At 53.8% G+C, this 23,399-nt stretch overlaps 4 protein-coding genes and 1 long non-coding RNA gene across 7 annotated transcripts; 1 reads left to right on the top strand and 4 right to left on the bottom strand.

Annotated features, from left to right (window-relative positions):
* Positions 1-388: 388 nt before the first annotated feature.
* On the bottom strand, positions 389-5,332 carry MCL1 (MCL1 apoptosis regulator, BCL2 family member). Its single transcript, XM_085209742.1, has 3 exons — positions 4,643-5,332; positions 2,352-2,599; positions 389-1,934 (listed from the first exon to the last, which is right to left on the bottom strand). The coding sequence occupies exons 1-3, from the start codon at positions 5,274-5,276 to the stop codon at positions 1,818-1,820; spliced, it is 999 nt and encodes a 332-aa protein (XP_085065868.1). The 5' UTR covers positions 5,277-5,332; the 3' UTR covers positions 389-1,817.
* Positions 5,333-5,367: 35 nt separating this feature from the next.
* Positions 5,368-8,622, top strand: LOC146542649 (uncharacterized). The gene is made up of 2 exons (XR_014879801.1): positions 5,368-5,460; positions 5,767-8,622. It is a non-coding gene; the product is annotated as an uncharacterized LOC146542649 (long non-coding RNA).
* Positions 7,952-12,171, bottom strand: ENSA (endosulfine alpha). The gene is made up of 3 exons (XM_010723923.4): positions 11,972-12,171; positions 11,547-11,672; positions 7,952-9,546 (listed from the first exon to the last, which is right to left on the bottom strand). Exons 1-3 carry the CDS (start codon positions 12,026-12,028, stop codon positions 9,376-9,378), a joined length of 354 nt encoding a protein of 117 aa, XP_010722225.1. The 5' UTR covers positions 12,029-12,171; the 3' UTR covers positions 7,952-9,375.
* Positions 12,172-12,714: 543 nt separating this feature from the next.
* Positions 12,715-15,937, bottom strand: GOLPH3L (golgi phosphoprotein 3 like). Of its 3 annotated transcripts, none has more exons than XM_010723928.4 (5): positions 15,666-15,937; positions 15,394-15,586; positions 13,928-14,059; positions 13,630-13,744; positions 12,715-13,365 (listed from the first exon to the last, which is right to left on the bottom strand). In XM_010723928.4, the coding sequence occupies exons 2-5, from the start codon at positions 15,556-15,558 to the stop codon at positions 12,938-12,940; spliced, it is 840 nt and encodes a 279-aa protein (XP_010722230.1). In that variant the 5' UTR covers positions 15,559-15,586; positions 15,666-15,937; the 3' UTR covers positions 12,715-12,937. The 3 variants fall into 3 exon arrangements, with proteins under 3 accessions (XP_010722230.1, XP_010722232.1, XP_010722231.1); XM_010723930.4 differs by having other exon boundaries at positions 15,394-15,564; XM_010723929.4 differs by having other exon boundaries at positions 15,394-15,564; positions 15,684-15,937.
* Positions 15,938-16,101: 164 nt separating this feature from the next.
* Positions 16,102-21,869, bottom strand: HORMAD1 (HORMA domain containing 1). The gene is made up of 13 exons (XM_003212788.5): positions 21,735-21,869; positions 21,081-21,225; positions 20,722-20,785; positions 20,303-20,339; positions 19,938-19,958; positions 19,810-19,836; positions 19,455-19,522; positions 19,112-19,263; positions 18,392-18,645; positions 17,945-18,008; positions 17,557-17,627; positions 17,311-17,394; positions 16,102-16,846 (listed from the first exon to the last, which is right to left on the bottom strand). The coding sequence occupies exons 1-13, from the start codon at positions 21,765-21,767 to the stop codon at positions 16,766-16,768; spliced, it is 1,101 nt and encodes a 366-aa protein (XP_003212836.2). The 5' UTR covers positions 21,768-21,869; the 3' UTR covers positions 16,102-16,765.
* Positions 21,870-23,399: the final 1,530 nt, after the last annotated feature.

Raw genomic sequence — 23,399 nt, 5'->3', positions numbered from 1 at the left:
GCACCGCGGCTTCCAGGAAGCGCAGGTGGCCGCGACCGCCTTTTGCATGTTGCCATGGCACAGCCGGCCCAAAACAGCCCTGAAAACCCAACGGCGGTGCGGGGAGAGCAGCCCGCAGCTGGGGGACGGAGCAATGAGGTGTGCGCAGGCAACGGGTGCCCACGGGGGGGGAATCCCACCGTGGATGAGGGACTTCCCCACAGCCCCGCTGCCCCGCTCGCTTCCTCCTTCTTCAGCTTCACAGGAATTGAAACCGAGAGGCAGCAGTTGGGGTTTCAGCCACGGCCAAAGTGCAGAGGCAGGCAGCAGCAGCAGCAGCACAGGGCTGGGGTGCTCACAGCTGAGCCTTCAGCTCCCCATCCTGCTACAGGAAATTTTGTGCTAGCCATTGAGAACAGGAGACATTTATTGACAAAACTAAGTGCTTCTCCAGCACCCAGGCAGGCCACACAACAGCCCTGCCTTTAGCTTTAGCTTTCTTCCCACTGGGCATTGCTTGGGCTGCAGTTGGGCGGGTTCCTCACCACGCTCAGCCCCGTTCTGCAGGGGTCCTCAGCCCCAACCACAGCACAGCCCAAAGCCCACGAGGAGCCCAGGGCTGGGTGCTGTGCTTGGGGTTGGCACGAGCTGCAGAGCCGAGGCACTGAGTTCTACACAGCTGCAGAACGCTTACATTCAAGTATCAGCTTTGCTGTGCTCACTGCTTACAGAGTCAAAATTAAAGGGGAAGAGAAGGAAGTAACCAACACCAACTTCCACAACCTCCTAACTGCAAGAGCTCGGAAAACCAAAAAGATTAAAAATAAACAGCAGTGTCAGCTGCTGCCAGCAGGCAGTGAGTGCAGCAGCCACCGATCCCCACTACAGTCCCTGGCACTTCTGCTCGAGCACAGTGAAAGGTTTGCTCAAAGCCACCACAGAAGCTTTGCTACAAAAACTCCACGCAAGGGATGAAGTACAGCAAATCCATCAGCAGCTCAACCACATTCAACCTTCGCTTTTGTGTCGGTAGCTCTGTCAAGATGCACACATTCTGCAGCTGTACAGATATTTGCAGGCTCTCTGCAGCCTCCCCGCCCTGTGTGGGGTTTTACCTACTTACAAATGTACTCCCTATTTTTAAACTGCTGGCGTGGCAGGGCGGTGAGAGCAGTCAGACGGGCCGGCTCTGCCGGGCTGCAGCTGGCTGCGGTTCCCACAGTGCCAGCTCAAACTGCAGGACTGCTCACAGGGCCGCCCGCGGCCTGAGCAAACCCTGCTGGAAGGCAGGGGACAGAAATCACCCCGAGTTCCAGCACGGGCTGCACGCCTCAGCCTTGCACAGCACCGCTGCCTAAAGCTGCGACAGCAGAGCTGTGAGTTCAGCCAGCGGCGTGGCAGCTGAAGACACCATTTCCAAAAACCCACAACCACAGCTCTGAAGCATCGGCTCCGCAACAGCTGCCACACCAAAGCCACGAGGATCAGTCCAGGCAGGAGCTGCTGGTGCACACTGGCTCACGAAATAGGTCTGTTTCCTCCGGGATAAAACTGAAGCTGTCCACTTTGCCCTTCTCTCCTCATGCTCTTGAACGAAGCAGAGTATCAGTCAACTCCTCCACTTTCTGTTCCCAAAGCAATAAATCCTCATTGGTACCCACAATCTGAGTGGAGCATACCCTCTTTCTTTGGAAAGAATTGCTCAGGGGATGCCTAGATATTCTCCTGGGATCAACACAAGTCTAGCTGCATCAATATGCACAGGAGGAGGTGATCGGCTCGCCAGCTCCCAGCGGAGTTGGTCCGCCCTGAGCTCTGCCCCTCTGCAGCACTGCAGCTCACCGGATCATGTAGGCCAAGCTCGCCCCCAGGCCGGCCACTCCTGCAAAGGCCATCAGCACATTCCTGATGCTGCTTTCCAGGTCCTCAACTCGGAAGAAGTCGACAAAGCCCTCCTAAGAGAAAGAAGAGGCAGTTATTCCTGTGCCAGCCGCCTCTTTCCATGGGAAGGAGCAACCAAGAGCGATGGGTTCCTCACCCCACAGCTCCTGGAGACCTGCTGCAGCCACAGCCCAACACCTGGCAGCCACACAACTGCAGGCGAGCTCGGGGCACCCCAATATGTTTTGCTTTAGGGATGCCACCACTTCCTTAGCAGGCAGGGGCGCATGTGTTTTTTTTGGGCCAAAGGCTGCTTCAAGCAGCTGGGTCAAATGCTCTGCATGCCACTGGCTAGGTGCTTTCAGATAGTGGTTTTAACTGGAACAGTGACTCATCTGCACTTCGCTGACACAGGCAGCTGACACCCAGTGGGTTACGGAAATGGGAAACACTGAATCGTTCCGAAAGCCTCGTGGTGGGCAGTGACTCACCCAGCCTCCCTGGCTCATCAGCCACTCGCGCTTGGATGAGACCAAAGCGTCTGTGATGATCCCCGCCAGCGAGCTGATGCATTTCTCTTGGTTGATGCTTTTCAGGTGTTTTGCAACGAAGGCACCAAATGAGATGAGTGTGACAACTCGGCCCCAGTTTGTTACTCCATCACTGAAAACGTGAGCAGCCACCTCACACACCGCCTGCAGATCTTCTTCTTTTTTGATTTCCAGCTTCCGAAGCATTCCTGAAAAGAGATTCCAGCTTAGAGACGGGCTGAGCCATGCCAAGCCACCAGTGAGAGGACACAGCCTCTGTACCTGGGGTCTGAAAGCTGTGACAGAGCAGCTGCTGCTGCAGGCCCTGCCACAGAATGAGCAGAGCAGGGACCCCACCTCCATCCCATGCTGCCCACTGAGATCTCTGAGGACCCTGGGGAGCCTGGAGGGCAGCAGGAGGCCGGGAGCAGCCTGGCAGCCCTGCCTCTGAGCAGCCACCTGGAACAGCCTGACCCACAGTGCCCCCTCATGAATAAGCAACAAGACAAGTCTTTACGAAACTGAAAGGCACTGCTTGTTATTGCTCAAACCAAGAGGAAGCCTCCCAGAAGTCAGTTCCTCCTCTGTACACAGAGCTGCCAGCTCTGCAGAAGCCTCAGTTGCTAACAGCAGCTTGGGTCAATCTGCACACCCTGAGCTCAGCTCGTTCAGCAGCACACCCTCCAATTTAATTGGGGCAGGGCAGTTAACCCCTGGGCTTTTCCAAACAGTGCAATGCAGGAAGCGAGGAACAAATTGAATCCCTTTGCATTTAGAAGAAAAAAACAACAAACAAACAACAAACTCGAACATGGAAGGTGTTCACCACAAACTGGCTTGGGGGGGGGAGGGATGCCAACACTGCCCCTCTGTGCCCTGACCTGGCAGCAGATGCTCCCAACAGAGCCCAAGGAATCACTTCTGAGTTACACAAATCCAACCCAAAACGGTCACATCCTGCAGGACCCCATGGGCTGGCCTTGGAATTACAAAAAACCAAGCCAAGAATGTTGGTTCTCACTGGTCCCCTTCCCCCCCCGCCAAGGAGTCACTTCCGAGTTACACAAAAATAGCCAAAAAGGGTCAGTTCCTGCTGGTCCCCAAGGGCTGGCCTTGGAAATACATAAAACCAAGCCAAAACGGTTGGTTCTCACTGTTCCCTCCCCTCCCCCCACCCCACCCTCAAAAGGAGCTGCTTCCAAGTTACACAAAAACAGCCAAAAATGGTCAGTTCCCGCTGGTCCCCAAGGATTCAGTTCTGAATGACACCAATTCAACCCAAAATGGTTGGCTCTCACCGGCCCCCAAGGACTCACTTCCAAGTTACATAAGACCAGCCTAAAATGGCCGGTTCTCCCTTCCAGTCCATTCCAGCACATCCAAACCTACAGCCTCCCCAACCACCCCATCTGCTCAGCCCAGCCCAGGCACCGGGGCTATTTTAGGACCGGTCAGGATCAGCATCTTAAAGCAGCCATACTACAAGCTGAGGGCTGAGGGGGGTGGGGGGTCTCCTACCTGAGTCAAAGCTGCAGGGACCCGATCTCATGGCCCAGCCCCAAACCCCACAGCAGTGCAGCCCCAGAGCTCCCTCGGCTTCAGAAGCCCCGAAAAGCTGTAATACAGCAGCAGGAGAGCCCCCAACCCCCTCAGCGGGGCAACTCCAGAACTCCCCACTGCTTTAGAGGAATTCTGAACCCTCCTCTCAGCGAGGAGACCCCAAACTTCCTCCAAACCCCAACCTCTCCGTACAGCACCAAGAGGGAGCCCCAAAGCCTGCAGCAAGGCAGCCTCAAGCTCCTTTGTATGGCAGCAATGTGAACCCCAAACCCCTCATACCACACCGGGGAGCCCCCAAAACCCCTCATACCACACCGGGGAGCCCCCAAAACCCCTCATACCACACCGGGGAGCCCCCAAAACCCCTCATACCACACCGGGGAGCCGCTCCAAAGCCCCTTCACAGCATTAGAGCAGCCCCAGACCCCCCAGTACAACAGCAGAAGGATCCCCCACCCCTCCACACCGCATTAAGGATCCCCCAAACCCCACACAGGGGGGACTCCCAGAGCCCCATCAGCACCGCGAGGAGACCCAGCAGCACCCCAGCACAGGGACGGCCGCCCTTCAGCCCCGGGGCGCGGCGTGGCCCAGCCCAGCCGCCCCCAGCCCTTCCCAGCACAAAGTCCGCTTTCGTTTTCACCCCACGGCCATTCCCTCCCCCCCCCCTCCCGTTTCCCGTTTCCACGCACCCTGGAAGGCCAATTCGTGTTTCTGCATCACTCCGTCCCCGACCCTCCGCAGCGTTTCCAGCGCTTTCTCCATGACGGCTCCGCCCGTCCTGCCGGGCCGCCCCGGCCCTCCCAAGAGCCCCGGAAAAAACTTCTTAACGCCGGGTTCGGCCTCTCCCGCCGCCTCCCGGAGGTACCGGAGGATGAGCTCCAAGGAGTCCCGCCGCAGCTCGTCGGGCAGCTCGGGCGGCGTGCCGGGCAACGAATCGCCTCCTGGGCCGCGTTCGGACTCGGGCTCGCAGCCGTCCAACTCCTCCTCGGGGCTCCACAGCGCGACCGGCCGCGGCGCGGAGTCCGGCGGCACCCGGCGGGCAGCGGCGGAACCAATCGGAACGCGGGGGGCCGCCTCGGAGCCAATCGGAGCGCGGGGGGCTTCGGCGTGGACGGCGGTGGCCCACAGCCCCGCGGAACCAATCAGAGGCCGCGGTACCTCAGCGGCGGTGGCGGCGGTGGTGGTGGCGGTGGTGGCGGCCGGAGTGGCGGCGGCTGGCGGCGGGGTTTGATCTCCTGCTGGTGAAGCGGGCACCAGGCCCGGGCCTCCACCGCCGCAGTAGAGGTTGAAGCCGATGACGGCGTTCCGCTTGACTGCAAACATGGCGCCCGACGAGCACCGCCGGCGGATGGCGCGGGAGGGCGAAGCCGGGTCTTTTATAGCCGCGGTGACGACACGGGGGGGGGAGGGGGGCGGTTCCGCTTCCGGTGCGGGCCCGCGGGGCGGGGCGGGGCGCGGCTGCTGTGCGCTGCGGGTGTCCTCAGGGAGCGGGAAGTGGAATTTTGGGGTGAATATTGGGGTGAAAAAGGGCCGTTCCGCTGCTGGATGTGGGGTTGACCCCCCCCGTGCCGGCTGAGGGCGGGGAAATGAGGCGGAGTGCCGTGGAAAGGGCGGCTGAAAGGAGATGTCAGCGCTCCTTGAGAGGTTTGGGATGGATAACGGGGATCTTCTCCAAAGGAGTTGGAAGGGGCTGCCGGGGAGCTGGGGGTGGAGCTCGCCGCACCTCGAGGTGCTCAAGAAAGTGGTGATGAGTTCACCTGATGCATCGTTGAGGTCTTTTCCAACCTTAACGACTGTGATTCTTTGTCCGTAGGGAGCTGCTGTGCATTCATCTCATTACCGGCCGAGTCCTCACCTCCACCTGCTGCAGTCACGGCCCCACTGGGCACCACGCTGAGAACCACAGCTGCCACCCGAGGCAATGGTGCCAGCCCACAGCACAGATTGGGGCTGTAAGGTTCTTTCCAACCCGCAGCACAGATTGGGGCTGTAAGGTTCTTTCCAACCCACAGCACAGGTTGGGGCCGTAGGGTTCCTTCCAACCCAAGCTGTTGTAGGAGTCGAGATTCTTTACCCCCAGATCTCCAGCTCCACCTTCACCATTGTGAAAGGCCCAGGAGCAATGGCAAGGTGCTGGAGTGAGGCAAAGCTCCTGGTGCAGTTCAACCAGCTCCACACTCAATGGATTTTTGTGCCCGAAGATGGGCAGGATGCTGGAAATCAGACCTCTGAGGAATCATTCACTCTGGTTGCCCCCTAAGGAAGGTTTCCCTGCAGGAAGGGCTGTGGTGCTGCTCAGTCCAAAGGCCACTGAATGCCCAGAGTGGGTGCAGCTGTGGACTAAAGGAAAATGATATCAGCCTGAGGCAGCTATGGGGGCTGGACCAAAAACCTTGAGGAGAGGGAAAGTGGAAAGCAAACGGCCCCACAAAAGGGACAAGGGAAACACCTGAAAGCCCTGCCCAACCCATCAGGATGGTGGTGTGTGGGATGGAGGGAAACTCCAGCTGTGGAGATAAAATACCAGATGGGAAACCCCACAGAGCCCCTAAGACAGATCTTCCTCCTCCAGAGAGGCAGCGAGGACCTGGGGAGTTGCCAATGTGAAGAACTCAATGTGAAACTGATTTGGGGGGGCCTGAAAGCACTGCAAACTCACATCTCTGTCACCATCCGGAGTGTCACCACCCACTGGCAGAGGAGGAGGCTGTGGTGAGCTCAGGGTGCAGCCCTGTCCCGAATGTTCCCAATGCCCTTTTGCCTCAGACTGTAACAGAACAGGGTCATGCATGAACTCCACACATCCTTTGCCCTGCTGCCTACTTCTTCAAGCAGGACCAGGCAACACCAGGGTCTGGAAGGAGAAATCCCACTCCAGAGCCTTCCCTGTGGCCTCAAGGAATGCGTCCTCGTTGGGAAACGATCTCTTGGCATTGGGAGCAATAACAGAAGCGAGCTCAGCTCGCTCCAGCAGCTCAGGGCAGCGCCCAGCACATATTTCCCCAGCAGTGCCAAGCTCTAAAGCACAAACAAACACCAGCACATACTTGGCACCCAGCTGGAACAGCATGTTCCTGTGCAAACACCCGGCTCCTGCTTTGAAGTGGACTGAGGGGATGACGAAATGGCTGATTTGGGGTGGGGGAAAGGGGGCAGGATGTCTGATGATGGGATGACGGGGCTGTGGGGAGGGTCGGCGCAATGCTTTGAACCCCAGTGACGCCAGCAGCCGGAGGAAGCAAAGTATGACATCAGGGTTGATAACGTGGGCAAGTAAAGGCTGCAGGCTCAGTGCCAGCAGCACAGCCCTGGTGAGGGGAGACGTCACCACGGGGCAGCTCTGTCTTCTGGAGGACACCAGGAGCCCCTGGTGCAGGGCAAGGAAAGGAATCGAGATTTCTTTTGAAAGAGGGGAAAACCCCTCCCCTCCTGTGCCTCCCACGAGGTCAGCTGAGACACAGCGTGGTGGGGCCCAGGAGCACAGCCTCTGCTGCCCTTCACACTTCAAAGAAACCCCGTTGGGTTCACAGAGCACCAAAAACACCCTTGGATACCTGGTGCTGAACACAAGACTTTTCTCCTGTTGGCTCACCCCGACCTGCCAGCCTCATCCTTGCAATACTTACACGGGAGCAGAGGACAAAGGTGCAAACACCCCTAAAAGCAAAGGCAGATTCTGTCATGCAATGGACGTGCAGACACTGCTCTGCTGCTTCAGGGACAGAACAGACGTCACCCACAGCACATTATGGTCATTTTAGGGAACTTGTGTTGCTGGTTCTCATCCTGTGTTGTCACAATCGCTTCCTCCCGCTGTGCAAACATGCCTGGCATTTCCAGCAAAGCAAGGAAGACGTGGTCAGAGTCAGTCGTTCCCTCCCTGCCCCCAGCGGGTGCAGGCAGCAGCACAGGGGCAGCCCAAAGCTGCCAACGCTGCTTTGCATTTTTCACTATTTTTCTCTTGTTTTAAAGCATAGCACACTACAAATGAGGACAAATGAAGATGTAAAAAATTATATATATATTTGTATATATGATTCGTATCTATTTACAATGCAGCTGGGACCAACAGCAGAGCATCCTAGCAGGCAGCGCGGGGCTGGGTGAGGAGCTGAGCATGAGGCACACTGCCTATCCCTGCCACACTCAGAGCAAAGTCCATGGCTGTAGGGCCACAGCTCCTCGCCCAGGGTCACTGATGAACCACTTGACAGCAGATGTGAGTGTTTGAGCACAGCCTCGCTCCCTGCTCAGAGCAGCAGCATAGGAGCACAATAAAGTGCAGCTCTGTGAGCGACCCAGCCAGGATCACATGTGAGGAAAGCTGTGCAGCGCATCACCCGCTGCCTCCCTCCTTTGTTTTCTCCTGATCCAATACAGCTCCCCAAAACCCACACGGCCTGCTCGACCTCTACAACTGGGCTTAAATCTTGGACTCGGTGCTGCCCTAGCACAAACCTCAGCCCCACCAAATGCCCCACACCTGGAGCTGCTTCAGCAGCACCAAGTGGGCACTGAGTGCGCCCCACTCTGCTGCAGCCACCACACTGACTTCATTGTTTGCTTTTTTTCAAGCCTGAAACAAAAAGGCAAGAGAGAAAAGAAGAAAAAAAAAAAAAAAAAAGAATCCCAAGCCAGGGGTGCATAACATTGCCAACACACTTTTGCCTCTATAATCTTCTCTTTCTCCTCCCTGGGGTGCCACTCTGTCCTGTTGCTCTCACAGCTCACACCTTTCCCAACACCACCAGCCCTGTGCACGACTCCAGGCTCTGAGCAGGGCCATGTGGGGCGCAGGGATGAGCTCCAGCCACGCTCTGCAGCTCCCACCACGCTCCATTCACAGCTGCAGGCATCCTTGGCAGAGAGGACAGAGCAGGAGGAGAGAAACTGCCTGCAGAGCCTCCAAAGCTGCTGCCTCCATTGCAGTCACACTCCCAACTCAACCACTTAATTAAGAACTCACACACACACACACACACACACCTAACTAGACTGCAGGCCACGAATCAGCTTTGCCACTTCCCCCTCTGCGTCTTCCCCTACAGACACCTGAAGAACACAACACGATGGCACCACACAACTCCTCTCAGTGCTCCTCACGTCCCTCAGGGCCACTGCACTGCAGGGAGGGATGCAGCACTGCAGTGACTGGGAGCAGGGATGGTTCTGAGCAGTGTGAGAGTTAAGGCAGCAAACCTGCTCACAAAAAGCAAATATGCAACCAACTCCACCAAAGGTCTGCCTGCGTGGCCTGGGCTACCACCATCTCATGTTCTTCTTGATTGTGGTGTGTGTTTGCTATAAATACTCGTGTAACTATGTGGATTCTGGTGCTCCCAGCTCTATGGTACGGTGAAGTTCAATCCAATTAACCAAAAGAAAAAAGAAAATAGGAAAAAAACCAGCCCGTGAGTGTGGGCTACCCTGCCAGTTTGCTGGCGACGAGTGAGGATTTTCTCTGCGGGAGGTCCTGAGGTTTGGGGATGTGGTCTCCTGTCACCAGATTCTTGTCCGGCCCCGCAGTCGGCAGCTGTTTGTTCTTCATCTTCGCCTTGGCCATGTTGTAGTCACCAGAATCAAAGTATTTTTGCTGAAAGAGAAAAAGGAGTTCAGCTTACTCTGAAGCACTTTGCAGGAGGGATGGCGAAGCTGCACAAACCGGGCTACAAACACACACCTTTAAGAAGCTGTGACACCCAAAACTTATCACCGAAACAACACGCAAGGGGAAAGTCCAAGGCAGCTGTAGAGCCTTTATTTAGCAGCTCCCACAACGCCCAGCACGGCTCAGGTGTCTCAACCCAGCCAGCAGCCTACATCCCCATCCCCTCTCCTTCCAGCACTCGAAGGGAGCTTATTAACACACGGGAGAGTGACTTCTTATACATGCAGACAGTAAAAGGACAAGAGGGAAGGGCTTTAAGCTAAACGAGGGGAGATTTAAGTCAGATATCAAGCGTAAATTCTTTACCTAGAGGCGGTGCAGTGCTGGCACTGCTGCCCACAGAAGTGTGGATCCCCCATGCTGGACAGCCTGAGCTGATGGGGGAGCACACAGCCCACGGCAGGAGTGGAGCTGCGGGTCCCTTCCAACCCATTCTATGATTCTGTGATTCTATCAGTGACTGTGGGGCAGACGCTGCATCAGCAGCCTCCTCCAGACAGGCTCAGCTACAGCAGCACAGCTGGGGGACATTTGCTGATTTAGTTTATTCCAGTTTGGCAAACAGATGAGCCTCTGGGTCAAAGGCAGGACATTCTCCCCAGTGAGCACAGCCCAGCCCACAGCACACAGCCCAGACAGACTCCTGCAACTGAAACCAAGAGGCCAAATGCCTGCAGAGACGTGGCCCTGAGACACCTCCCAGCAATGCTGAGCTGTGGTGCGAAGGGCATTCCGCTCCCTCGCCATGACTCTGTGCACCCCACAGTGCTGCTCTGCCCTGCTGACAGCAGAGCAAAGGGCAAAAGGAGAAGCAGAGTTTGGACAATGCCCTGAGAAACGCTGCTTGAACATTGGGTGGTCCTGTGTGGAGAAAGGATTTGGACTTGGTGATCCCTGTGGCTCCCTTCCACCTCAGGATATTTGGTGACACTGTGGTGCTGCAAACAGCTTTTGAAGGCCCCACAAAGCCCAGCCCAGCCCTAAAGCCCCTTCCCGCTTGGTGCCAAATAATTAAACCCTCATTTCTGTGCTTGCTTTAGGATCTGGTACCTAAAACATCACCAACATTCCTGTCACCAATGCAGCACACACAGCGACTGCTCGGGCAGCTACCCCAGGACCAGCAATACAGGGTGGCTGAGGCATTCAGCCATGCACACAATGGCTTAAAGGGATTTCTGCATCATCCTGTGCAAAGAGAAGAGCCTTCAGCAGCAACCCAAGCAGCTGCAGAGGCTCTTGGGGAAGGATTTAATTACTTTACCAGGGAGTACAGCCATAGATTGGCTTTTTCTGCTGACTTGCTGACATCCCCCGTGCCCTCTGCACCAGCCCAGAACACGAGCAAAACACACAGCAGAGAGAAACACCTGGACACTGCAGAAGGCAGTGGGGATCTGAACGTTTCTCCCCTTAACATTCCTTAACCCACATGCTCAACAGGATTTAGCTCAGGGAGAGCTCTACAGAGAAGGACTCAGGTGTCCCAGTGGCCACAAGCCAGCAGTGTGCCCTATGGGCCAAAAGGGCCAGTGGGACCCTGGGTGCAATGCCCAGAACATGGCCAGCAGGGCAGGGCAGTGCTCCTCGCCTCTGCTCTGCCGTGGGGAGGGCACAATTGGAGTTCTGGGCTCAGTGCTGGGCTCCCCAGTTCCAAGCAGACTGGGAAGTGCTGGGAGAGTCCCACTTTGGGCACTGAACGTTGCCTGATGGGGACTGGCTGAGAGCTCTGGGGCTGTTCTCCTGGAGAAGGCTGAGAGGGCTGTGAGCAGTATCTGAAGGGCGGGGGCAGGAGGATGGGGCAGTGCCAGGACAAGGGGGGGGCACAGGGCAGCCCCCACGGCTCTGTGATGCTGCGAGTGCTGACGTGACACCCCGGCCCCACTGCATGGAGAGCACGGAGCCCACAGCTGAGCGATAAGTACCCCTTTCTGCAGCCTCTTCATGAGGAAGTCGGAGCCGCCGGGCTTCTGGCCCAGGTTGGGGTATTTGGCCTTCAGCTTCGCCTCCTCGGCCCGCTCCGGGATGACGGTTTCTTTTTCCTGCGAGTCCTGAAAGACAGCGGTGGATGTAAAAGCTTCGGCCCCATGGCAGACCAACCCTCAGCCCCCACACGCAGCCCGAAGGAGGGCACCGGGCGCTGCGGGCACCCGGCCCGCACGGAGCCCCGCAACCCCAGCGTCCCACAAGCCCCCGCCGCCGCTCCCGGAAGTCCCGCCTCCGCGACAGCACCGCAGCCAATGAGAGGCTAGAACAACGACGGCTAGAGCCAACCGGTGAGCGGGACAAGGAAGAGTGGCGCGCTGCCGAGCCAACGGGAAGCGGGAAGGCCCGCCACGCTGTTCCTCACCTGTTTCTCCTGCCCGGAGTCCTCCGCGCGGGCGCCGGTACCCAACTGGGCGGCCATAGCGGGGAGTGGCGGCCTTGCGGCTCCGCGCTGCCTCCGCGCTCCCTGCGCGCCGTTCGGCCCTGCGCTCTTCTCCAAAATGGCCACCACCGCCCCCTGACGCCCCGGCTGCGTGACGGACAGGCTCGTGCCCAATGGGCGCAGTGAGGCGGCAGTGGTGACGTCACGCACGACCAATGAGGGCCCACGGAGGGCGGGGAAAAGGGCCGGGCTCGGTCACTCAGTGTGATGCTACCGGGACCAATGGGAAGTGAGAAAGCACCTTGTGGGCGGGAAACTGTGGGCTATTGAGCTTGATGGATAGTGAGAAGATCCAATAGGCAGAGCGGTCAGGAGAAGGGGCGTGGTCACAGCCTGGGTGCTGGGAAGGCTCTGGAAGCGGGCGCTCCCTGGTGGGCAGGAGGAGCACAGCAGAACCCGTAGCACCGCCTACTCCCAGCGCCCCTCCGGTCCTCACCCCCACCCCATACCGCGACAGCCCCCGCAATGCTCCCAAAGCGCCGCGTAGCCCAATGCGGGCGCTGCCCCCGCTTCTCCCACCCCCAAATCCACGGGAAAGCGGGGCTGAGCCACCATGGAGGCAGAGCACTGAGGGAACTGCTGCAGGAACAAAGGAACACGTTCACACTGCCCGGGAGGGGAAGCGGAGGAGAACAACAAGTAAAAAAAAAAACACAAAACAGTGATAAAAAAACCACTGTAAACTTTTCCCTTCCTCTCTGACACAGAGACCCTTGAGCTCCCCCCTGCACCCACAGCCCCAAAAGCACCAGGTCCGAATCCCAATACAGCAGGGTGGAGGAGGCGGCTCTGCACGCAGCCCCAAGGGGCGCAGGGCTCTTCCCAGGGGAGCAGCTCCACACGTGGACCCACAGCCCTCGGCCACCTCCCCTGGGCCCACCACGGGACCTAGGCCCTGCTGAAGGCTGCCAGCACAGCCCAGATCACCTCTGTCCCTCTGCCCTGGGCCGCCTCCAGCTCCGCATCGGCCTCCAGCACATCCTTGGCTCTGCTCATGGCCATCTCATACTGCGTGTCCTCCAGGCTGCCCAAAGCCTTCTCCAGCACATCCGAGGCGTGGGCCAGCACCAGCAGCGCCAGCAGCCTGCGGTCCATGCGGCGCGGGTCCCCCATCCAGCGCTCCAATACGCTGTCCTGCAGCTTCCTCAGCAGCCGTTGCTTCTCAGTGGTGTCACAGACGGGGTGGGTGGTCATGTCGAAGAGAAGGAAGCTCTGCTTCCCCGTGGTGAGGATCCCCTTCTCCACCAGGCCCTTGGCGACACGCTCACGCACGTTCCGCAGCTGATATTGCAGCTTGAAGGGGTTCCAGGTCTCGCCTGGGGAGAATCACAGAATCATGGGATCACAACAGAGTTGGGGTGCAGTGGATAAGCGGAATGGCTTTAAGCTAAAAGAGGGGAGATTTAGGTCAGATGTGAGGTGGAAATGCAACTCAGAGCAGTGTGGGTGCCCCATCCCTGGAGGTGCTCAGGGCCAAGCATCCGTGCTCATGGCAGGGAAAGGAACTGCACTGTCTGTAAGGTACGTTCCAACCCAAGTCCTTCCAGGAATCTGCTCCTTCTTTCCCCCTGTGGACCAACCTGTGAGCAGCTCTATCCAGGTCTGCACCGTTTCCGTGGACTCAGAGGCTTTGATGTGCCGGAGGGTCTCATCCAGGAGGACATCACCAGTGGGAGCAGCCGACTTCAGCAGCACCTGTGAGAACCAACCAGAAACTGTAAGGCCCAGATGTGGGCAGACAGGTGAGATGTGCCACAAGGTGGGCAAAACCACGAGCCAAAGGCATCCAGCACAGCACAGCACCACGGGGAAACAACCATGGGGGGCACACAGCAGCTGGGACTCATTAAACCACCCCCTGAGCCCCACTGCCATCACCTTCCTGTCCAGCAGCCGCTTCTTCCTGGCTGTCAGTGGCTCCAGATGGATGCGGCCCCGCAGCGCCAGCTCGATGAGGATGCCACCACGCAGACCAGGGGACAGGCAGTCGTTCCAGAAGGATGGGTAGCCCTGCAAGCAAGGGGACAGGCAGGGAGCTGGGGACAGGAGGGACGAGAGAGATCCTCCCTAACACTGTATGCCCAACATCCCGCTCCAGCCAAGAACATTTTCCTCCTTGGAGCCTCTGTCACAGTGTGAGCAGTGCAAGCCAACGCCATCCTGCCCTGTAGCATCCACAGTGCTGCCCTCAGGACCAGCAGTGACTCCTCTCTCCTCAGCATCGGTCAATTCCCCACCGTGTCTGTTTGCAGAGGGCCTATAAACACTGTGTTGTTCAGCTGGCGTAGCTGAGAGAACCATAAAGTAGAGATTTTAACTTTATTTGCTTTCTTCATTTCCTGGTGAGTAAAGACAAAGCAACTCTTTATGCTTGCACAACATGCCCCGCTTCCTTCCATCATGGCAGATGCAAAGGATTTGTTTGTTTTTTTTTTAGCAGGTGGAGTTAAGGAATAAATTTCCCAAGGAAAAAGGGTACAGATGTCACCAAAGGTTTTGATTTGTTGAGCTGGAGGGTGTATTCCCACCCTGAATTTTAGGGCTAAGTTGAAAGCTCATGTCAGAATCATGACAGCTTGGTGCTTACAAGAATGAAACTGCATTGTCTGTTTTTTTTCCACCAGTCCAACCATGAGCCCACAGGAGAGCTGGGGCAGCGCAGTGCCATGGAGCCCAGCTGGCTGCCAGGCTTCTGCTGCCCCATGGAGGAATGTGAAAGGACAGGAAGGGGAAAAAAAAACCCACCAAAACTAAAGCAAGCATGTGAAAAGTCTTTTTTTTTTTTTTTTCTTATCTATTGTGCTCACTTAATTTCCTGCTGGCCAAAGATCCATTCCCAGGAACACATTAACCACACAGAGAATGTTTAACGTAGCCCAGGGAGAATGTAAACTGCACCACACTCCCATGCTGCTCTCAAATATTTGCTCCAAGGTTCCTGCACAGCATTCTGCTCTCCTGTGCCTCCTGCTCAGCCTATGAGCCCTATTCTTACCCCGGCTCCCCAGGCAGGGCAGTCACCAGCCCAGAGCTGCAGGCTGAGAGCACGAAGCCAATGGTCTGAGCTGAGCACTGTGCACAGAAAACAACTGCAAAGCTCAGGAACCCCCAGAATAAGTGCTCTGCAAACAGCAATACCACAACCGTGCACAGCCACTGTGGCTTCCCACCCCCCCCAGGGCAGAGCTGCTGCTGGGCAGAGCTTGCATGCAACCCTCAGCTGCTCCACCGAGCCCCACAGCTCCCTCTGAGCCACTGGTGGGGGCGTTTGGGGGTTGTCTGAGCTGAGGAGGACTCGGGGTTAGAACTCAAACAACCCTTTCGGCCGCTGGAGCTTCACTCACCTCCTTGTCCTGCAGCCCCAGGAGCAGCACCTCCTCCATCAGTGTGAGGCGGGGGGCTTTGGAGTTGTCAGAGTCATCGTCAGGCAGCTCCCTGTCCGCAGCCGCGTCCTCCTCAGGCTCAGTCCTTTTGTCCCCACGCCATCCCCGACGTGTGAGCGTCGTCATCCCCACCTGGAGATAAAGAACAGAGGAGCTGAGAGTGAGGAGTGCAGCAACGGCCCGACTCGGAGCATGGCCTCAGGGGAGGACAGGGGACACTCTGCCCCTCTTACCCAGAGCTCTCAGCTCACCTGGCCCTGGGAGCGGCCGCTGCCACGCGGTGACGTGTTGATTCAGATGACTGCACCTCCAGGAAGGGAACCAGGAATCGCAGCCACTACGGGGACATGCTGCCCTGAGGGCTTCCGGGCTGAGAGGGCTCGAGGACCTGGGTCGGGTTTTGCACACCTGGAGCTTCTGCCAAGCCCTCACGCCCACAGAGCTGCAGAGCCCACAGCCATCCCACGCCTGCACCACCACTGCTCAGCACAGAGAAGCACTGCGAGCACCGGGCCACACAACTGCCTTTTTTTGGCCCTCTTTGCTCTGACCATCCCAGATGAGGTCAGAGACAAGAACATAAACTCCACTACCACCCACAACAGTCCCTGTGTTTTATTAACGGCTCTAAATGCGCTCAAAGCATAAAAGAAAGACAGCGGCCAAGTGTTGAAGAACAGTGTTTTAATACGATCAAATGGGACAAATTCAAACGTGTCAAGAAACGTTCAGCTACCCACACCAAAACAGAGCAGCAGCTCTGAGCAATAGACAGCATCTCTCCAGTTCTACGGCACATCCAAAATCAACCATCGCTTTGGTGGAATAAAGGTGGCACCTCCTCCAACTCTTGCAATTAATCATTCCACCTGAACACGTTTCTTTTTTAAATCATCTCACGCCATTCTAACAAACAGCTGCCAACAATTAATGATATGCATGCAGCCGTCCAGCTGCCTGCATTTGGCATGAAATATGTAATTAATGGTATGAAGAATGACTATACTTTAGTCTGGAAGAAATGCAAAGAATCAGAGACCTCTAACAGTTCCAGCTCTGCTTTTTTCACAAGAAAAACAAAAACTTTAACACCAGAAATCTGATCAGAATTGCAGCAGCATTCTGTGTGCGTTTCTTGACAGGGATGCAACTCACTGCTCATTTCTCCATCTGGGCTTCCTGATAAACTTCCTCTCCTTAAATCCACTATGCTACGACCACCAATAGCACAAGAAATCCCCCAGAGGTATTTCAGTATTAACATTCACATTAAACACAAGGAGGAAGCAGTGTGGAGAAGCACCCTGCGAGGCAGACAGCAAGGGATGGGTGCCTAGAACTGCTCCTTCGGCTCGCTTATCTTCCTCCTTTTTGGCAGCACATCCTGACTTGAGGAGAGCTCGGCCTGGTGAATCTGCAACAGAACAGGACCTGCATTCCAGTGCTGTCACTGAGCTGAGCACAGGAAGAACCGCCCTGCAGGAAGGCAGCTGTGCAGCGCACCAAGCGCTGGGGGTGGGGGGGCCCGATGCTGCCTCCCAAGGGCAGATTGCAGCAGACACCACTGCTCCACCTGCAGGCCCAGGGGAACCCGGCTCCCTCCCAGCAGCGGGCTGAGACAGCAGTGAGCTTTGCTATCTCTGTTCTCTAGAAAATATCAATCAATCCTAATGAGCTTTTCCTCAACCTGTGCTCAGCTTTCAGCTCTTTGGAACAGACTTGGTTTGACACCAAGGATCAGAACGTGCTGGTGTTCATCAATCAAGGCAATGAGAATTCCATTATTTCAGCATAAAGTGTAGTAAGGCTGACAGTTTTATTCACTGGAGCAGAAAACATCTCAAAGAAGTAAAGAAAAACTGAAAAACTGACACTCACAATGTAGGCTTGGAATAATTTCCCACTCCTCGTCCTGCTTTCCGACACATTAAGTTCAGAGGTCTTCCTTGCCAGATGATCAACCTAAAAAAAACAATCAGAAAATAAATGCTGCAAGCTTCAGTGCAAAGCACTTCATAAAGCACTCAGGTATCTGAGGCTGTTCTGCCTTAAGAACCTTCAGCACCTGCATCTGAAGTCATCCTCTACATTTAAAGGAGGTTTTCCCATTTTCAGCTTTCATACCTGAGGATTGGAGATGTGCTGATTTCTGTTCTCCTTCAAAACTTCATCCCTTCCACAAGGAAAATCCTCCTCTGTAAGAAAGCAAAGCCCCTGTTTTGGAATTGTTTTTGATCTGTATGGTAGAAAGGGGCTTTGTGAGCCCAGCCTCCCAGCCTCACATCACTGCAGTGCTCTGAGCTGGGGGAGGAATCGTGCAGCACAGAAACAGGGAATGGGTGCTTCCTCCTGTTTCCAATCCAGTTTTCCCTACAATCTCAGATCAGCACAAACTGTTCCAGCAGTGCTGCTCTTCAGCCATGCTAAACAAGCCAAGGATTGCAGGATGACAGCAGCATTATTTCAGACAGCTTTGTAAACCTCTTATATTAAAATAAAACACAAGATCTACCTTGAGCTTCCAAAGCATCTGCATGATCACCATCTCCCCCTTTGTTATCCAACGCAGGATTTTCCTGGAATGAGAAAGAGGCCCAATTACTGCAGACAGAAGCAAAGAGCTCCTGCGCACAGGAGTCAGATCTCCTCAGCTGGATTCTAAGTGAAACAAAACGTATTTATAAAGTTATTGATACGAGATGTCCAGCCCAGCTCAGTGCTACTTCCCCATCAATGCAAGCAGGCAGAGATGGAACTCAAATAGGCAGAGCATCCGTCTGAAATAACTGCAATACTAGAAAAAAACTTTGAGCATGTAACATCTTCCTTAGAGCTACACAGAAATACTGCATTCCTTATTAATAATACCACACTAATAGATTCAGAAGAATTAATGGCCCCTTTCTACCATACGGATCAAAAACAGTTCCAAAAGCTGCAACAGCACTTGAGTTCTCACCTTGATGTGCTGGCTTTCTTCTGCTTCATCTCCATCCACCGTGAGCACCGGCAGGGGCAGACTGGGCTCTCTTTGCTTCAGAATGCTTTCATCGCAGCCTTCTACCCTCTGTTTGTCAGTTGTGACTTTCACTTTCAGCATGTGGAACGGCGTTGGCACCTCACCCATGTTCAGATACATGGGCTCTCCCTCGAATATCATCCCCTCGCATTCGCCCTCCTTGAAGCCAGGGGGCTGATAATCAGGTGGTGTAACTGTAGGAGAAAACCAGCTCAGCTTACGGGGCTAAGAGACTTTTCTGCCTTAAATATAAAGCTGTTAAAAAAACGTGTGTGGGAGGAATTACTAATATTCCACTCGTACTAAATGAAGCTCTTTCCCTCTACGACAACTGTTTGAAACTGTTCAAGCAAATGAGCTAGAAATTCCTCTAACAAGCAGCAGCTACTGTCAGACATTTGCAGGGCAGCACCAACTGGCACACAGCACTTCCTAATGCACTCAGAACAACCCAGTTTCTCCTTAAAACTCTCACTGCAATGAAGTCAGCTGTAAGGCCGTATTCCTGCCGTGAGATCAGAGCAGCACCCCCTGCACTTTAGAAACTGCGCTAATAATTAAGTCCCAGCAATTGTAAAGATTACACATGAAATTCTTTCTTTTAATCACTCTCAAGGATCTCAGCACAGCACGTCAGACAAAGCGATGGGGAAACACCACCTTCATCATAGTAGAAGAGCTTCATTGTCAGGCAGACGTTGTTTGGGAGCGGGCCCAGGTTCTGCATCAGGACGTAGATCTTGCGGATGAGGAGGATGCTTGCCTTCTTGGTGTCTGCACAGCTGATGGGGGAATCGCTCTGTTTGTTCTTACTGCAAACAGAGAACACGCAGCTTTCATACAGACTGAAGGGCTGCTGTTTTAAGACACACAACCACGGACTGTGCAAGTGAAAATGCTAAAATCATTCGTTGTGTTTTAAAAATAAGGCTAAATAATGGACCACGCAGATCTAGAATTAAAGACAGACCATAGAACTCCTGGCAGGGCAGGCTGACAGTACCTGCTGAAGTTCAGGATCGGCCCGTTGGGGGTGTACTTGAATTTGAAGTGGTAACATTCTGTAATTGTCTGCAAACAAATGCAGTAATTATTAAATTATCAGTTGTCAAGGAAGCCAATACTGCTGCTGCTTTCATCCAGTCCCCACGACTAACCTTTATTTAAATCACAGTCCTTAACTCTTGTCCAATGCATTTCAAACACTGCATTCGAATCCTTACCAGTTTTAACACACACAAAGTCACCAAAGCTCAACGAAGCTGAGCCAGGGGCTGCCAGGATGAATTCACGTGAAAGGAACTCCAAGTTTTAGTCTGGAGTTTTCTATCCAAACATTCCTGCTCTACCAGATTTACCTGAGGATCATCCGGGTGGGTGTAGACCTGGAGGTTTGAAAGGAAGGACAGGGAACAGATTAAGACCCACACACACACCTAAGCACCAACCTTTAGGTACAAGGGCTTTACTCTTCCACCACACTTACCGCCAGGACAACCATTCTTAGCTGTGAGAAGCAAAGAGAACAACGTCAGATGTGCTCAGCCCACTTCTGCTGTTTTGTTTCTTCAGCTCTCAAAACCAATTATGACCACTCTAGGCCTACTCAAAGCAATCAAGCTCTTCGTATGTTCAGCTCATCTCTTTGAGAAAGGATTTGCTTATATGGCCTCAAGAGATCGAGCACACAACAAACATTACCCTGAACTCCCATACTTTAGCTGTTTCAGTGCATCAAAGAACAGTTATCCTGTAACCAGAGACTCCTCTGGCTGCAGTGGCAAGCACTGGAATCACATACATGAATATTTAAATGCACTTCAAATAGCTGAATAACACTGGAAGACTTACGTATTTCTTCTGCAAGGCGTCGTAGCATCCCAACATCCTGCAAAAAGCAAACAACGTTGCCCAGCTAGTCCTAACTCCTATTAGCTTCACCTCTAAGGACAGTCTGCAAATACACCTCTTCCTTACAGTTCTTTTGAATGCATTCAACCCTCAGGAATTCTCTGTGGTGTGTACACGATGCTGTCCTGTGGCTGCAACCATCCAGGTGTTCACAGCACTGTTTCTGACTGTGTGTTATTACAGATAAAAGCATGACGAGAACTGAGCCACAGCCAGATAGTGAAGATCAGGCACTCAGAAGACAAGCTGGGCACTTGCTTGCTTCCACAAGGTGAAGTTTTCCTTACAGTTGCTAACTAGAGAGCTACCTTTCAGAATTCACACACTGTAACTGCTGTGTGAGTGCGTGGTCAACGTACCATTTCACCAGCTGAGTTGAGCCGGGGCAGTTTTTGTCTTCCCTTAAGATTTTGACACAGAGATCTCAAAAGAAAATGAAAAAGCCATCTTTAAGGACAAAAACCAACAACACTGAAGTGAAGCTCATTCTCCAGACACTCTGTTAAGCATAGATTAAAGTGCAAATGCTCTAATTGCTCAATCAGCATCACTGCCATCTTTAGTAGCATTCAATAATGACCATAACAGTAAAGTTTCAATACGGTCATAGGAAAGAGCTACTGCCTTTAATTAAATGGATGAAGTGGCTTTAAGAACAAACTCAACAACAACCCCGAGCCCATCTGCTATGCAAAAAAGCTCGAGAACGGTCTGTTACCATCCAGGTATCTGGTCCCATAGGCGCTTTCAGGGAAGATCCCTCTCAGGTAGGTGATGCAGGACACTGCCACAGCCAGCAGCCTCTTCACCAGAGTCAGGGACTGCTGTTCTGTGTATATCTTATTGGGAAACACAACTGCACTCTGCAAGAGAGAAATCAGACATCTTTCAACATCAAGTCTGTATGGATTACACCCTGCCTACCAAACACTTTAAACGGTGGACGTGAATTTCAGCACCTACAAAGCCAGGTGTGTTCATAGCATCACTGAGGGTGAAGAAAACCTCTAAGTGAACTGCCTGGGATCATTGGACAGGGCTGCCCAGAGCTGTGGGAGCCCCACACAGGAATGCCTCCCACAAACAGCTTTTCCAGCCTTAATGATTCCATGAAGTCCAGCTATCAACCCACAGCCCCCACCTGTAATGTTTGATGTGACGATGCTTCAAGACATCACCGATTTACACCAAATACACTGCACTCTGGAGCTTTAACCCTATTTTGCCACGGAACACCTTTATTTGGAGTTAAAGACAGAATCAGTCCCCAATGTTCTAGCGCAGAAAGCTTACAACACAGCTGGATGTTTTATTTAAGCTAAGATTCGCTATTTTTTACTTCAATAAGAGCTGTGATGGAACTAAACCGTACCACACAGTTCTTGGGCTTTTGAGCAGTCGCCATCGCTCTCCTTCAGCGCAGCACCTGCAGCACCTCGGCTGCAGCCCGGCACGGATCCCGCCCAGGCAGCCCGGCCTGAGAGCCGCCTGTGCTGAGGTAATTTCGGGCCGTGCGCAAAACGTGGTGGAGGGGGGGGGGGAGGCGGTTCGAAGGTCTGGCACGCGGCTCTTCGTGCTGTGTGCAAAAAAAAAAGGGGGGGGGGGGAGAGGGGGAAGAGGGGGCGTCGTTTCCCGCCAATTTTCACCTGAGTGGCGTTGATTTTATTCATGCTTACCTCGAGCTGGAAAAGCTCTGAAGAACAATAAAGTTATGAATTTCGGGTAGAAAAATACCTGAAGACCTTTTTTTAAAATTCCTTTTGGGTTTCCAGCACAGCATTTGCCTATTTAAATGATACAAATCTACAGACAGCCCTGCCCCAAAGAAATGCCAAGAGATCAGCGCCTGCTGTGCTCTGATCAGAACATGAGTGATATTAATTATGGCTTTTCCTTAATAAAAAACGCAGTGAGAAAGAGAGAACAAACTTTGTTGCTAAATGCATAGTGAATTCAGTGTAAACTGAAAACAAGTTGGGTTTTTTCAGCAGAAAGTCTTAAAAATAAGAACTAAATTCCCCTATGTGAGATATTAAAGCATTCAGCAAAGTTGCAGATTCAAAACAGGCTATAAAGAGGAACCTCCCCATGCATAATGAATGACTTTCAGGTCATTTTGGAGCCCACAGATCTGGGACTTCTCCCATTTTATTTTTTCTCCCCGGTTTCGCTTTGATTTGTTGTATTTGTTACCACATTACAGCTGTAATACTGATAGCGCAGAACTATCAGTCAAAAAGCAGCATGGATTGATAAAATATGTAGAACATTTTTAGATGCAAGACGAACTTTTTGAAAGTATTACAGCTTTTAACAACCAATATTGATATGCAACCTATTGGAACAAAGCATTCTAAGAAACAGATGATAAAAGAGCCACCAATGGGTCAGTAATGGCTGGTTTACCTGTGTGAACCTGACCAGACTGACATCCCTGCTCTGCCCCTCCAGCACGAGGTCCTGTCTTGGTTCACACTCTTGGTTGAACCTGGCTTCAAACCCAGGTGAATGGGCTGTGGCTGATGTGGAGCATTCTTTCCTCTCTCAGCTGCAGCCCACTGATGGAAGTGCTGATCCTGGCAGCATTATCTGCCATGGCCGTCTAAGGGCTGCAAGCACTCTCCATCTGCAGCTCCTCGCCCTGTACAGTGCTCATGCTTCCGGGCATGGGAGGAGACAGGAGCTTGTCACATTTAGTGTGCCACATGCTTGGCCTTTGCATTACCTTCTTGGTAATTTGAATGATAGAATGGCTTGGGTTGGAAGGGACCTCAAAGATCATCAGGCTCCAACCCCCTGCCACAGACAGGGCAGACAACCTCCATATCTAATTTGAACTGTTCAGAAAATGAGCGGTGGTTTTCTCACTGGAGTTATTTGTAGGTAACATGAAAGGACACCAAATGTGCCCCACATTGCAGTCACCAGAGATGGTTCTCTGCTCTCTGTGTATGGAAAGCTCTTCTTGCTGCCTTCTGAACGTGAGGTGCAGCAGAGAGCGCTCCTCTGGGAGCACAGCACTGGTCAGGAATGGCAG

This window comes from Meleagris gallopavo, chromosome 27, assembly GCF_905368555.1.
Source record: "Meleagris gallopavo chromosome 27, MGAL_WU_HG_1.1, whole genome shotgun sequence".
In the NCBI taxonomy this organism is placed as follows: Eukaryota; Metazoa; Chordata; class Aves; order Galliformes; family Phasianidae; genus Meleagris; species Meleagris gallopavo.
The sequence above is the reverse complement of the archived record's forward strand: the minus strand, read 5'-3'. Positions and strand labels throughout refer to the sequence as shown.

What these genes read in the sequence shown, in the direction of transcription:
- MCL1 (XM_085209742.1), bottom strand. Translation starts at nt 5,276, where the DNA reads ATGTTTGCAGTCAAGCGGAACGCCGTCATCGGCTTCAACCTCTACTGC. An exon ending in ACACGAATTGGCCTTCCAGG is followed by an intron (nt 2,600 to 4,642) that starts GTGCGTGGAAAC and finishes ATCTCTTTTCAG; the next exon opens with GAATGCTTCGGAAGCTGGAA. An exon ending in TGATGAGCCAGGGAGGCTGG is followed by an intron (nt 1,935 to 2,351) that starts GTGAGTCACTGC and finishes TCTTTCTCTTAG; the next exon opens with GAGGGCTTTGTCGACTTCTT.
- ENSA (XM_010723923.4), bottom strand. Translation starts at nt 12,028, where the DNA reads ATGGCCGCCCAGTTGGGTACCGGCGCCCGCGCGGAGGACTCCGGGCAG. An exon ending in ACTCCGGGCAGGAGAAACAG is followed by an intron (nt 11,673 to 11,971) that starts GTGAGGAACAGC and finishes GCTGTCTTTCAG; the next exon opens with GACTCGCAGGAAAAAGAAAC. An exon ending in TGAAGAGGCTGCAGAAAGGG is followed by an intron (nt 9,547 to 11,546) that starts GTACTTATCGCT and finishes TTTCTCTTTCAG; the next exon opens with CAAAAATACTTTGATTCTGG.
- GOLPH3L (XM_010723928.4), bottom strand. Translation starts at nt 15,558, where the DNA reads ATGACGACGCTCACACGTCGGGGATGGCGTGGGGACAAAAGGACTGAG. An exon ending in TGGGGCTGCAGGACAAGGAG is followed by an intron (nt 14,060 to 15,393) that starts GTGAGTGAAGCT and finishes CCTTGCTTGCAG; the next exon opens with GGCTACCCATCCTTCTGGAA. An exon ending in CTGGATAGAGCTGCTCACAG is followed by an intron (nt 13,366 to 13,629) that starts GTTGGTCCACAG and finishes GATTCTCCCCAG; the next exon opens with GCGAGACCTGGAACCCCTTC.
- HORMAD1 (XM_003212788.5), bottom strand. Translation starts at nt 21,767, where the DNA reads ATGGCGACTGCTCAAAAGCCCAAGAACTGTGTG. An exon ending in TCAACTCAGCTGGTGAAATG is followed by an intron (nt 20,340 to 20,721) that starts GTACGTTGACCA and finishes TGCTTTTTGCAG; the next exon opens with GATGTTGGGATGCTACGACG. An exon ending in AAGAAAGCCAGCACATCAAG is followed by an intron (nt 18,009 to 18,391) that starts GTGAGAACTCAA and finishes TTCTCATTCCAG; the next exon opens with GAAAATCCTGCGTTGGATAA.